At 34.6% G+C, this 14,109-nt stretch overlaps 2 protein-coding genes across 2 annotated transcripts; one reads left to right on the top strand and one right to left on the bottom strand.

The window, feature by feature from the left end:
- The first annotated feature begins 5,006 nt into the window (after positions 1-5,006).
- On the top strand, positions 5,007-7,028 carry LOC104221153 (UPF0481 protein At3g47200-like). The gene is made up of 3 exons (XM_009772150.2): positions 5,007-5,203; positions 5,448-5,961; positions 6,072-7,028. Exons 2-3 carry the CDS (start codon positions 5,464-5,466, stop codon positions 6,963-6,965), a joined length of 1,392 nt encoding a protein of 463 aa, XP_009770452.1. The 5' UTR covers positions 5,007-5,203; positions 5,448-5,463; the 3' UTR covers positions 6,966-7,028.
- A 585-nt stretch (positions 7,029-7,613) lies between these two features.
- On the bottom strand, positions 7,614-13,550 carry LOC104221154 (metal tolerance protein 10-like). Its single transcript, XM_009772151.2, has 6 exons — positions 13,266-13,550; positions 12,478-12,590; positions 11,033-11,278; positions 9,819-9,899; positions 8,999-9,229; positions 7,614-8,208 (listed from the first exon to the last, which is right to left on the bottom strand). The coding sequence occupies exons 1-6, from the start codon at positions 13,447-13,449 to the stop codon at positions 7,864-7,866; spliced, it is 1,200 nt and encodes a 399-aa protein (XP_009770453.1). The 5' UTR covers positions 13,450-13,550; the 3' UTR covers positions 7,614-7,863.
- Between the last annotated feature and the right edge of the window lie 559 nt (positions 13,551-14,109).

The raw sequence follows: 14,109 nt of genomic DNA, 5'->3' as shown, positions 1-14,109 counted from the left end.
TGTGTTGTGTTATCATCACCAACCAAACTAAATTGCTAAAACACATGGACATATGTCTAATTGATCTAGCACTGTACTATTTAACAGTCCCAAAATAGAGTTCGAGTACGTTCCAATTCATGCAAAGTAAATACAATTGGGATGAACCTAAACAACCACGAACTACTTTATCATTCATTCTATTACTACATCTTGAGCACAGACATTGGGAAAGCATGTGAACATTTCATTTCTTTGTTTATTTCAATTCAACTTCCAATTCAAGCTTACATCCACCCATAGTTTCAGAAGTGTGTACCTGGATGCTGAAATGCAAAAGAAGAAGCAGAAGGTAGAGAAATCAGCAGCAGTAGCAGAAGATAGCAGCAACGACAACAAATACAACAGCAATGACAACCCCAGGCAGAATAAACCAAGCAGTAACTCAATGATACAGGATCCAATGTTGATTTTTCAAATACTCAAAGGAAAGATCCTAAGTCTGACAGAACCAGTAGCAGCTTAATGCTAATTTCCAAACAGAAAGGATGAGGAAAAGCAATGTTTTCAGTTTCAATCAAACAAACAGAAATTTCTTTTCTATCTCCCTCCCTGATTTCTGAACCCTCTCTTTCTGATTTTCAGAACTATCTTTGCTTCCTTATTTCAGAACTATATTTTCTGATTTTTAGAACTCTCCCCCCTCTCTGAACTCTCCATTGTCTTTTCCAGTTTTTTCTAGCTTCTGTCTTGTCTCTGTCTTGTATCCCCTTAACTAGTGGAAACTCTCCTCTATTTATAGCCTAGCATCATACCATCCACCAGCCTGTTAAACAATTCAAACTCCCCATCCCCCCTCCTGTTTTCCTCCTGTTTTTCCACTCATTAGATTAAAATAAAACCTCCTCCATGAGATTCCCCTGACATTCCTTCTTTAAAATGGTTTATTATTTATAAACTAAATCAGGGTATGGGCAGCCTGAATATGCCCTGACAGCACATGCTGTCCAATACACCCTAACTCATTCATAACTGACAATGCACATGCTGTCCACGTAGGGACAGATTTTATGTCAACTTGAACTTTGAAACCTATGTTAAAACTGCAGCTATAAGCAATCCTTAAACAATTTCTGATTCAAATGCACATGCTAGACATAGTGCATTTAATTCTCAGACCTTAATCGACCAATCATACATATGAGTCAAATAAATACCATTCCAAATTGAAACTCATTGACGACATATATCGACTCGACTATACTAATTATAACACAGAACAAGCAGTCGACCAAATAAACAACATAAATAAGGCATAAACTGTTCTTGACAAATTCACACGATACAGGGGAAAACTACAGGCATTATTGATTTGACGATATCAATCGAATTGAAATATGTATACTACTATACGGATTCAACATAACAGAATAAACAATCGACCAAATAAAAGGTCTTATGGAGATGGAGAACAACTGACAACAGAAATCCCAAAATAAACAAACAAACTAAATAAACATGCTGATAAACTAATCTAAACTAAAATAGACAACAAAAGGTAGAAGTGAACAAACCAGAAAAGCTTAAACACATATGACCCAGGTCCGAGCTTGATTTGCCCATTTGAGGTCGAGCAGATCTTAATCGAGGTGTTCTCGACCGAGAACACTTCGATTAGGGTCTATTAGATCCCGAACTTCCGTCTAAATCTAAACAGACTCCACAAATTCTTGTGCTCTAGGGTTCGAATCTTCAGATTTGGGGTTTTGGGATTTATGGGTAGATTCGGACCAAACCAAGCTTGGTTTGGTCACGAGGAAGGTCAAGGGGATACCTGGTATGAATTTGGGAGGGGGGGGTTGGTGTAGGTCGAGGTTCGGCTCGAATCTTCAAATGAAGATTCGAGATGGTGGGGGAAGATTCGAGACCCACGGCTGGTGGATCTGTGTTCAGGGGGTCGAGGTGGTAATAGGGTGTTAAGATGGTGGTCACCGGCGTCCTTGCCGCCGGGTTTACGGTAAGGGGAAAGGGGGGCGGCGCTAGGGTTTCGTGGGGTTTGGGTCTGGTGAAGACGATCTAAGGGCGAGGGGGGGTTTGGCTTAGGGCACGGGGTGAAGGGGGAGGGTTTATATACAGGACGGGGGATTGGATCTCTGACCGTTGGATCATTGGTGATCAACGGCCGTGATCTCTTGACTTAAAGAGACGACACTGTTTGGATTAATGACGGGCCCGAACTGGACCGTTAGATCTGTTTGACCAACGGTTCAGATGGGGGGTGCCAAAAATGGCGTCGTTTCCTTTATGTCTGGGGCCGGACTGGGTTAGTGAGTTTGGGCCTAATTTTTGGTCCAATTCACTGGCCCAACTCCGTTTTAACTTATTTTCTTTTCCCTTCTTTTAATTTTTGATTAAAAATAAAATTCCTATTAAATTGCAAAAATCAAAAATAAAATCACACAAATATTAATTAATACTCAAACAACAATTATCACTCACATTAAACATCCAATTAAAATAAAATCCCTTAATGACAAAAAAATAGAATAAAAGATGCATATTTTGTGATTTTCCCTTTAAACCAAATTATGGTTTTGATCAATTCCTAATAGTAGAACAAAATCCCATCTTTATGTGCGACATATATATTTTTTGTATTTTCAATTGATAGAACTAAACAATCACAGATAAAAACTACAAAAATGACCGGCAAATTTACAAAAATTATACACGAAGACAATTTATTGTTATTTTGATTTCTCTTGGAGTAATTGTCGTGTAAACAAAAATCACGTGCTCACATCTGTCAACAACCTAATAGAAATTACTCCATAGCAATGGAGTATGACATCTCAATAAGGTTCAAAAACAAAGAAAATATCAATTCTAATGATTCGATACAAACTCCCATATTGCGCTGATTGCAGGTTGAAATATTGATAAATTCTTGAGTCTTCTTGCCTTGGTTGGTTCTCCAATCTTTTTGTAGGTTAAAAGTCCTCTCAAATCGTATTTTTGGTATATTTATACCATGTAGAAACAAGACCGAACGAAACTACCCTCTCCTAGGTGAAGTAGGAAACTACTCTGTAACTTTTGTACACCCGCGCCGCTCCATGCGTCGCGCTTGTGAGGAAGTTCAGAGAGGTTGCCAAAAGTCTGTCAGACCACATTTGCATTGTGGTGCCGCGCTTCGCGGTGCGGTTGTGCCTTTTTCTTAGAGTAAATTCTCTCATCTAACTTTTGATATCCAGACTTGGAGCTCAACCCCTGAACGTGATCTCGACTTAATTTTTTGGGCTTCTACTCAGACTTCAAAGCTCCAACTTATTTTATTTAGCTACGACTTACCTTAATAGCTCGGAATCGTTTCCCGCAAGGCATAAAATACGTAATAAGTGTAATTCACTATCATTTAAGCTCAAACACACGTAAAATACAGTAATTAGAGTGCAATATTAAGGTTAAAATACGGGTTTCTAGCTTACCATCATGCATGCCCATGACTATTAGAGTGTCATTTAAGTATATGCATTACACGTCAAACAAAATACTTAATTTGTTCTCAATTTCCATTTCAAATGTACCTACAACATTCATTAGTACCCAAATAAGTATAAAATGCCATAATCAAAATAAGTTGGGCATATTCAATATCGAATACAAATAAAAAGCGGTAAAAACATGAGTAAAGTAACATTAAAACATATACAAGTATGCCCTACATCACTGTAGCGCATGAAAATGTGGGAATCATCATGTTCCTGTTTGTTGGCCCTAAAAACCCAAAAAAAGGGAATGGTCATGCCAAAGCGATGACTACTATTCGTTAGATCGTTTTTTATAGGACCACAAAATTTGAGGAGACTCGGGGCCGATCGCCCAGAATGCATGCAGATGGCGTGACCTATAGCACATGAAAATCTGCGAATCGTCCTAGATTCCTTTTTTGGCCCTAAAACACCAAAAAATGAGGAACGGTCATGTCGGAGCGAAGAGTATTATTCGTTAGGTTATTTTTTATGGGCCCGTAAAATTTTAGGAGATTCGGGGCCAGTCAACCGGATGCATGCAGTTGGCGTGGACTATATCATATGAAAATCTGGGCATCGTCATAAATTCCTGTTTTTGGCCCTAAAATACCAAAAAATGAGGAACGGTTATGTCGGAGCAATGACTATTATTTGTTAGGTCTTTTTTGATGGGCCTGCAAAATTTTAGGAGATTCGGGGCTGATTACCCGAATGCACACAGATGACATGGACTATGTAGCACACGAAAATCTGAGAATCGTCCTAAATTCCTGTTTTTGGTCCAAAAAGGTCAAAAAACGAGGAACGGTCATGCCTAAGCGATGACCATTATTCGTTAGGTCGTTTTTTATGAACCCGTAAAATTTTAGGAGATTCGGGCCCGAATACTACTTTTGAGTTCCATTCACCTCAGTCATTTGCTAGATATAATAAGTGACAAACTTCAAATCATATGACTCGTTGGACTGTAACTGATCATGAACTTGAATCGAATATATCATCTGTCCGACTAATCAAAATTCGCATTATGTAACTAGCCTGTTTCATTTCCAACTCTTTTATATATATTTCAAGAAAGCTAGGTGAATGGTTTCATTCATTGGTTCGTAACTTGTATTGTATATTTAGCTAATCTTGTTGCTGAAACTTGAGATGTAGACTCAATTCATACCTTATTTATTTCAGCGAAACATCAAAAAGAAAAAGAATAACAATATAAAACAAAAAGAACTGATTTGAATATATTTTAAAAACTCTTTGCTAAAATCTTATTCTCAGAAAGAAGACGACAAAATAAAACATCTGATTATATTCTCAATTAAAGTAATACTATATGTCTTTATTTTTTCTAAAGCACCCAAATGGCACTTTAACATTTATTCTTGCCATGAAAGGAAGGCTTGTATATTCCAGCCTTCATAATCCTTTAAAAATGCTGCATCCCTGTCAAACAATATCATTCTTTTTAGTCTTCATTACATATTGTAAGCCTCTTGTACATAGCATCAAGTCTTGGTATTTTCACCATCAAAGGTTGTGGTGGCCAGTTTAGTAAATACCTCTTCGCCATTTACCAAAAGTCTCTGATTCAAGCTCGGATTGGAATCATCTTTGGTAGGAAGCACTATACCTCCAAAGTGGAACTTAGTGGAGCGAATTAATCCGAATTAATTGGAACTAGACATCGGGTGGTGAGAAATCTATAAAAGAAGTCTATAATTTTCTTTTTATCTAATTTCTGTTGACTACCTTTTAACTAGTATTTAAGTTACATATTACATTATTAGTACAATTTAACATGTGATAATAGGTTAGTTTGTCATATAAATTTTCATACAATTACGTTATATATAACTTGATTGTGTAAATATTTTCTTTTTTGCAACGTCATTGCATAAAACTTAAACTCTTAACTAACATCGTTTGTTCAATAAGGTATGTACGAAGAAAAATGTCCTTAGAATCTGAAATGGTGGACATCATTACAATCTCAAGACTACAATCTATACCAAGAAGGCGTCAAATACCAAAAGTTCCATTATTCATGAGAATTGACAATCAAAATAGTGATGACTATGATCCTAAAGTGGTTTCATTGGGACCTTACCATCATGGAAAGCCAGAGCTCAATTTTGTTGAAGATTTCAAGCCTAAGTCTCTAGAAATGTTCATTCATGGCAGTAATAAAAATCAAAATTTTTTCCTCGAAAAAATTCTCGAGGAGATCGAGGATGTTAGAAGTTGTTACCTCGAAGAAGTCACGAATAAGTATAACGACTATGATTTTGCTCGAATGATGCTCCTTGACGCATGTTTTGTTCTAAATGATATCGAGATAGTAACAAGGTCTACACCAAATTCTGCCTCTAAACAAACCAACACAATCAAGCATCTTGGTATTGCAGTTTATTTGATCACTAGACGTGACCTATATTTGCTCGAAAATCAGGTACCCGGCCTTTGTCTGGAAAATTATATTGATCAAATATTACTTTTTTATATATGAATATTAAATTTTGAACATACGTTAGTGAAAATCCTGAATTCGCCACTGGACAGGTACCCTTTCGGATTCTCAAGCTCTTGGTTACGTTGAGATATGGTGATGATGAAGGTAGTGATCAATATTATCCATTTGAAAACAAAGTGAAAAGCTATTGTTCTCAAATGTTTTTTGATAAGCAAGAGGACAACATAGAAGAGAACGCGATGATGGAGATAGAACCTCCTCACCTTCTTGAAGTTTTTCGACGAGTACTTGTCACTGGTAACGATGAAGAAGTAATTAATGTCAAACAATCGCGTTGTGATTTCATCTTTGATTATTTTCTTGATCGTTTTAGAAAGAATCATGAACTAGTACACAAACCAGCATTGCTCATAAATGTGTTTCGTTCAGTTATGGATTTAAAATCAAAGGGCATTCATTTTAGGCCTAGTGGAATTGATTCTTTAAAAGGTGTAAGATTTACATCTCACTATTACTATGCAAAACTCAAATTACCATGTTGGTATGTTTCAACATACACTAAAGTATTTTTCATGAACATGATAGCTTATGAATTGTGCCCAAATAGTCCTAATGATAGAGCTGTGGTATCTTACATAAATTTCATGAAATCTCTCATTATTTCACCTAATGATGTGAAAGAACTAAGAGAAGAGAAGATTATATTCAACACATTGGGAAGTGATGAAGAAGTTGTACAAGTTTACAAAGGATTAAAGACTTATGGGGCAGATGATCCTTTAATTTTCAAGAATGTGAAGAGGAATATTCAAGAACATTATAATAGCAAAGGGAAGACTTGGATTGCTGAATTAATAGATACATATTTTAATAGTCCATGGTCTCTAACTGCTTTAGTTGTTACTATTTTTCTTACTTTCTTGACTGTTGTTCAGACTTACTATGGTAGCCCATTTTATCATTCTCATGAAGAGAATATGTGATTTATTTACTTTGTGTGTCTGATTCATGTTTGTTCTAATAATGTGGAATAATCATTCGTACAACTTCATTAATTTTAACTTTTCTATTTAGTTTCATAGTCTGTGGTCACAAAATACTAAAATAGTTGTAGCACTAGGAGTCTACCACCTTCCTGCCAATTCTTATTTGAGCAAAATACAAAACTGGCAATTTGGCTGAAAGTAATTGCATTTTCTAGCCGAAAAGTGTAGAAACACATGTAAATTTTTTGTATACGACACACATATACACAAAAAATACAAATTTAGGCAATTAATTTTTTGAAACGGCTAAAGATATACATCTCTCTTATTATAGCGGCTAAAGATATACATCTCTCTGACTATTTCTCCTACAAAACCTAGACCGTAATTCTTAGGGGTGAGTGTATACAATATAGAGATTTTTTCACTATATTACGGTTCAGGCCCAACTATCAAGGTATTGTTCACTTTGACCAGATCTCTCTGAACCACCTCAAGCGTTTTGAGTTTGACGAGTTATCCTCTTAGATTTTAACCAAAAGGTGTCTCAATAGTTAAATCATGAACTCGCCCTTAAACCCCATCTTGAGTTCAACCATTAACGATCCATAAGCTGTTATAAATATATGTAGCTAAACCATATAGTGGGATTATAAATACGTAGGTATTTACCTGTGTTCATGAATCATTAGGCATCTTGAGTTAAAAATAAACATTAGGTTACATAAATTTTGAGAATGCAAATTCAACAAGTTTCAACATTGTTGGGTTCTCCACATTAAAGAACTTTTTTTTTGGTAAGTTACTACTTTAGGTGCAAGGAAACAGTGTCCAAAGAATAAAGTTAAAGCTCAAACTAATTATTAATTATTAATTACCTAGTTTATTTATGTCATTAGACCATAGTCTTGTGCTCTGGTCTATGAGTGAACTCGAAATCAACATGCACAAAAGCTCTCTCAACATCAGGAAGCTGCTCTAATTTTTCTTGCAATGTTTCACCAATATTATGTGCTTGGCTTAGAAGCATGTCCTCTGGCAAAACTATATCAACTTCCACAAAGTAATTTGCACCAAATGTGTATGCTCTCACTGTGTCAATGTGCTTTATCTCTTTGTGATGATTCCATATAAGATATGTCAATTTCGCCAGAAATTCTGGTGGAGCTGTTCTTCCGATGAGTGATCGCATGTTTTCGATTACTGTCTTTGCCCATGTGCCAATTGTGTATAGTGCTATCTGCAAATACATAATGTTATCGTTAATAATAATGGAAAATTTGGAGGGATATCTTTGAAATTTTCTACTCATTTTATTTGCTCATTCATTTAGTGATAGTCGTCCACCACAATTGGTTTAGCACGACTAGACATGAAGTTTAAGAAATAAAAGAGATAACTGACACAGAAGTTAAATATGCTTAATATATAAGTCAGTAATACCATATATACGTACATAAAGGTGTCAATCTTGATATAAAAATATAAATAAATGTTTGGAGTTTCTAAAGCTATAAAGATGTCAATCTTGTAGGACAAAAGAAAAAAAAGGAAATAGTGCCTAGTAAATTGAGACAGATGTAGTGTCGTATGTGTGTGCACGATGCATCCACGAGTATGACCTAGTGGTCAATAAAATTGGTATAAAGGTTGAAATTAGGATTCCATTACTAGTAGAGACAAAAAATACGAGTTATTCCACACGCCTAAGCCTTGGTGAGTAACAAGGTGTCCGGTAAATTTTTTAGTGAGAGATAACATGTACTAAGTGAAATAGTTGAGTTGTGCGCCAGTTGATGCAAACATCACTATATATGTGCAAGTTCTCTCCATGTGACCTAAAGGTTACAGGTTCGAGCCGTGGAAGCAACCACTAATCCTTGCATTAGGGTAAGATGTCTACGTCATACTCTTTGGGTGCGACTCTCATTCGGATCTTGCGTGGACTTACAATACTTTATGCACCGGACTGCCATCTAGAAAAGTAGAGATAAAAACAAAAGAAGTATAAGTGATGATTGTGAACTCACCAATATAGCTCCCATGGGATCAATCCACCAGCAGAATCGAATTGCTAAAACTGCAGTCACTAATCCAACAGAGTTGGTAATGACATCAAAGAAATGGTCTTGAGCATAGGCTCTTACAATTTCATTCTTGAATCTTCGACAATACAACATCAGCAGAAATTTTACCACAGTGACAGAGACCATGATCCCAATCATCCATTTTTCCTTCTCAGAATCCGTATTAGGACGAGACTGATGATCATAAGCATTAAACCAGAAGAAACAATAAATCTGGTGTTAAAGAGTGGAGCATTAAGCATTTTACTAGTGAAATTCAATTACTTTTACGGTCGGACCTCTCTATAACAGTATCCCTATATAACAACACCTCACTATAAAAGCCAAACTTTTTCGGAACCAATTTTTAAATTATGTTATAATATATATTCTCTATAACAACATTTCGCTATAACATCCAAAAATATTCGAAATAAACGAGATTGTTATAGAGAGGTTTAACTATGCATAAATTTAAGATAAATACACTGACAAAATATTTTTTTATGATATAACTGTAGTTTAACTTGTGATAGTAAGTCAATTATCATGTTTACCAGGTTACCAATTACTCAATTTATTTGATTTTATGTGACACTCATTATTTATTCGTCTGTCCAAAAAATAATGACACATATCTAAAGTTGAAAATAATTTAGCCTTAAATTTTCATTTTAACCTTAAAGAAGTTTTTTATAGATTACAGAAATGCCTTGATAGGTTTAAAACTATAAGTTTAAATCTATTCCTAGTATAGAATCCTTCAGAAAACTGAGTCACATACCTTATATATGAGTTCCTTACCAGACTCAAATAGTATTTGTAATCCAAGAGTTGCCATCACAGATGCGAAGACAATAATACCCTGTAAATATGATATGATAAAATGTTAAAGAATGCGAGGGTCTCCTGGAAACAGCCTCTCTGTCCCTCGGGGTAGAGGTAAGGTCTGCGTACATATTACCCTCCCCAGACCCCACTTGTGGAATTACACTGGGTTGTTGCTGTTGTTGTTGTTGGTAGTCTTTAATTAAGAAGAAACAAGGAAATAAAGGATTTTGATATGATAATTAAAATGTTAGTTTTGGCTACCTTTTCATTTAGAGCTTAGCTTGTGTACACCGAGCGGTTAGAAATTTTTTACACTGTCAAATTATAATAATGGCATATAATTACAGGTAACTATCTATAGTAACCCTAATTTGATAACTTCAAATATAAAATAATAGGACAAAATACACAAATAGTATACTTAACTGCTCTAACGGACAATGTAAATAATTAGTACATTAATTATGAAGTTAATTGACAAAAAAAGTAACTTTTGATACCGGTAACATGATATGATAACCTATAAGGGATGGTACACAACCTATTACAGCAAAAATAATATAAAAATTAATGTATATAAGTTAACTCCAATCTTTTGTCAATCTTTAAGTATGAAGAGGAGGGTAGATGTTTTGCTTCTTTTAATTGTGTATAAAGGCCAGTTTACTTACCAGAAAAGGTGGCAAAATGGTTTAAAAAAACAGTTATCCATCCATATTATCCATTAAAACATGGGTTGGATAATGAACCATTTAAAAATGGGTCGAATATGGATAAAGAACCATATTATCCACTCAGAAAATGGTTAACCAAATGGATAACTAATATGTTTAGCTTATACATTGTAAAGCTTCAAATTGGAGTTCCTCAAAGTTTGGAAGACAAAGAATTCTCTCATATGTACTGATCATATTTAAGAAGCCAGGGATAATATGGATATCCATATACGCCGGATAAACCCGTTTTTATCCATTTCAAATACGGGTCGGGGCGGATAATTTGTCCATTTTTTTAAATTATCCGTTTTGGCTCGCTCATACCCGACCCGGCCCGACCGTCTGCCACCCCTACTTACAAGTATAAATCTTAAAATCACACTGCACACTGACACAAAGTATAAAATGCATGTAATAAATATCAAAATGTGGCATTATATTTGAAACTCACCACAGGCTGCATTCTCTTTTTACCAATTGGATAGTGGTATTGGTTTGGTTTTTTCATAGCATAAACAGTGAACCACAGAATAAATCCAGACAATAAGTCTAAGAGAGAGTCCAAAGTTGATGCAATCACAGCCAAAGATCTGCTTGCAATAGAAGCATAGATTTTTGCAATGAAAAGAATCAAATTTGCTATGTTTGATACATGAATTGCCATCCTTTCACTCTTAGCAAGCTGCTTCATTTCATCCTGTCAAATATCAAGTGTAGACAGCAAACATGTTTTATTAGGTTGTCTGTTCCACTTTTCAAGTTACTAATTATAGCAAATAATTTTTTTTGCGATATCAGTGTATATATATTGTATTGTATTATATTGTACTGTATTGTTTGATAAATACAATGTTTGAATAGATTGTATCGTTTGTCGTCGTTTCATGATATCAAGTACCAGCAATATGAAGAATACATTTGCAATATCATAAAGAAAAATTATGACACGGAATAAAATTATTACTATATAAAGAAGCAGGGTAAAAGATAAAATAAAATAATTTAATTATAATGAAGGGCGAAATGAGAGAAAAGACAAGGTAACGATGAGACCACACCAAATTGGTCGTTACACAAAGTAGTACTTTTCGTCGTTACGTAACGACGGATTTAACGATACGATACAATAAAATTTAAGTAACAATCAATGATGGTTAATTGATCACCCTTCATCAAAAAATTACACTGATTATATAGGTAAAATATTAATCTTTATATATATATATATATATATATATATTGAACACTCTTTAATTTATTGGAGATTTTTTCATTTCTTTCAAGTTTGAACACCCTAAATTCCTTGAAAAATTTCCTAAGTGAAGTAAGGAACTTGAAAAGTAGGAAAGTAGACCTCCCACAAGTAAACTTATGCCGAAAGCAGTGGCGGAGCCACTCATTGGCAAGGGGACTCAATTGGCATCCCTTCACCGGAAAATTACACAGTGTAAATATATTAAATTCTTAATTTTATGTGAATATACTATATGTTGACTCTCCTTGATTTTTTGTGTGCTTACTTATTTATATTTTGACTCCCCTTAGTTAAAATCCTGGCTCCGCCACTAGCCGAAAGCACACAACTTCAGAAGAGTGGAACACTTATACAAGGAAAGATGTACGTAGAAGAAGAATTTTCACTAAAGCAAAACTTCCAAAAATTTGACATTTCCTAAGAGTAAGAAATTAAACTTCGAAAAGTTAGGGAACACCGGCCCCGACATCATGTCACCTATCTGTGAAATATTGACGTAACAAGAAAACTTACACTATTAGTATACATATCGTATAAGATATTGTTTGTCTTATATTTCAGGTTACTAATTTTATTTATTATAAATAAATAATGGTAATAATTTTTTAAGTAACTTAATAGTGTGAGGAAAAGAGACAAACCTCGGTTAGACTTCCGGGTAAAAAGCCAGATTCATGAACAGTGTCCATCTCATTGAACCCTTCAAGCAACCTTTCTTGCTTCTCGTAATATTCAGCTACTTTGCCTTGTTTTTCTATATATAGAGATATTAAAATGATCTCATCAAGTCGTGTAACATAAAAGACAAAATCCTTAAAAATATGATTTAATTTATAATAGTACTTAATTCATATATATATTCCAATTTATATGTCATACTTTCCGTTTTAAGCTATCGAAAAAAATGTCATACCTCTTTGTTTAAAAAGACTAAAACCAATTTCTTTAGTTGAGTAGTTCTTGAAGACAAAAGAAGAAGAAATTAAAAGGATATCCAAACCAAAGTTAGAACTTAAAACCATTGGTAGAATTGAGTTGTACTTAAAAGAGCAATTTACTTTTTAATCTTGTTTTAAAAAGAATGACATGATCTTTTTTATATTTAAAAAATAATATTACTTTAATTTTTTTTTAATTTTACTGCACAAATATGTTGAAATGTAACTCATAAGTTTCAAAGCCGTTCTTTCTTAAGTTTTCATCTTTTATCAAATAGATTCACATAAAATAAAATCGAGAGAGTAGTTTTCTAGGAGATAGTTAAATGAATTCAATGACAATTAAAATGCAATGATTTAATACCTTCAGATTAATCAATATTTGTCTTAATTCAACCATTTATTCAAGTAGTTTTTACTTCGACAAGTGCAAAAAATGGAAAACAATATCATAAAAGGACAAAAAAAAAGATAAATTGAAGGAAAATTACTAGAAGGGCGACGCAAGAGTCGACGTAAACTGAAAGATTGACGATGATCACCAGTGCCATATTCAGGGACACGAAACTCCCCTATATTCAGCCTCCACGACGCCGACGGTGAAGAGGAAGATAACGGCACCGGCTGATGGGTGGCGCCGCCATGATCACCGCCGTTGCTGCCAACGATCTCCATGAAAATTGTTACTAGTATTTGTACGAGTGAAAATGTACTTGTGTTTTGATATTTATCATTTGCAAGTAGGGAGAAGCAAAAGGACTCTTCTATATATAGGTTTAGTTAAAGATACTTTTGAGGAAATATTACACATAGATATAATGAGAGGAAAAATAGGCTCAAACTGTGGGAGTTTGTTGCTACGTAGGAAGTTTCCTTCAATTTTTTACCCCATGGAAATAGATACAGTAACAAATAGTAATATGGTTCACTAACCATAGGAGTTACACGTTTCTAATAACATTCACATAAAGAACTTCACCCTGCCTAAATATAAACATGTATGATAACAACAACATCGGTAAAAATTTATTGGCATCCAAAGTTTGCATAAAATTAAACTACTCCCTCGGTTTCATATTATATGATGTAGTTTGACTCGTGACGGAGTTTAAGAAAAAAGAAGAAGAATTTTGAACTTGTGATCTTAAAAGCTTGAGGAGTAAAAAGTTTGTGGGGCCATGACATTTGTGTGGCTATAAAAGCTTATCATTAAGGGTAAATGAGTAAAATAAAAGAGGGGTTGCTCTGATGGTAAGCAACCCCCACTTCCAACCGAGAGGTTGTGAGTTCGAGTCTCCCAAGAGCAAGGTGGGAAGTTCTTGGAGGGAAGGATGT

This window comes from Nicotiana sylvestris, chromosome 4 (genome assembly GCF_000393655.2).
Source record: "Nicotiana sylvestris chromosome 4, ASM39365v2, whole genome shotgun sequence".
Lineage (NCBI taxonomy): Eukaryota > Viridiplantae > Streptophyta > Magnoliopsida > Solanales > Solanaceae > Nicotiana > Nicotiana sylvestris.
Note: the sequence above shows the minus strand (reverse complement) of the source record. Positions and strands in the feature narration are given on the sequence as shown.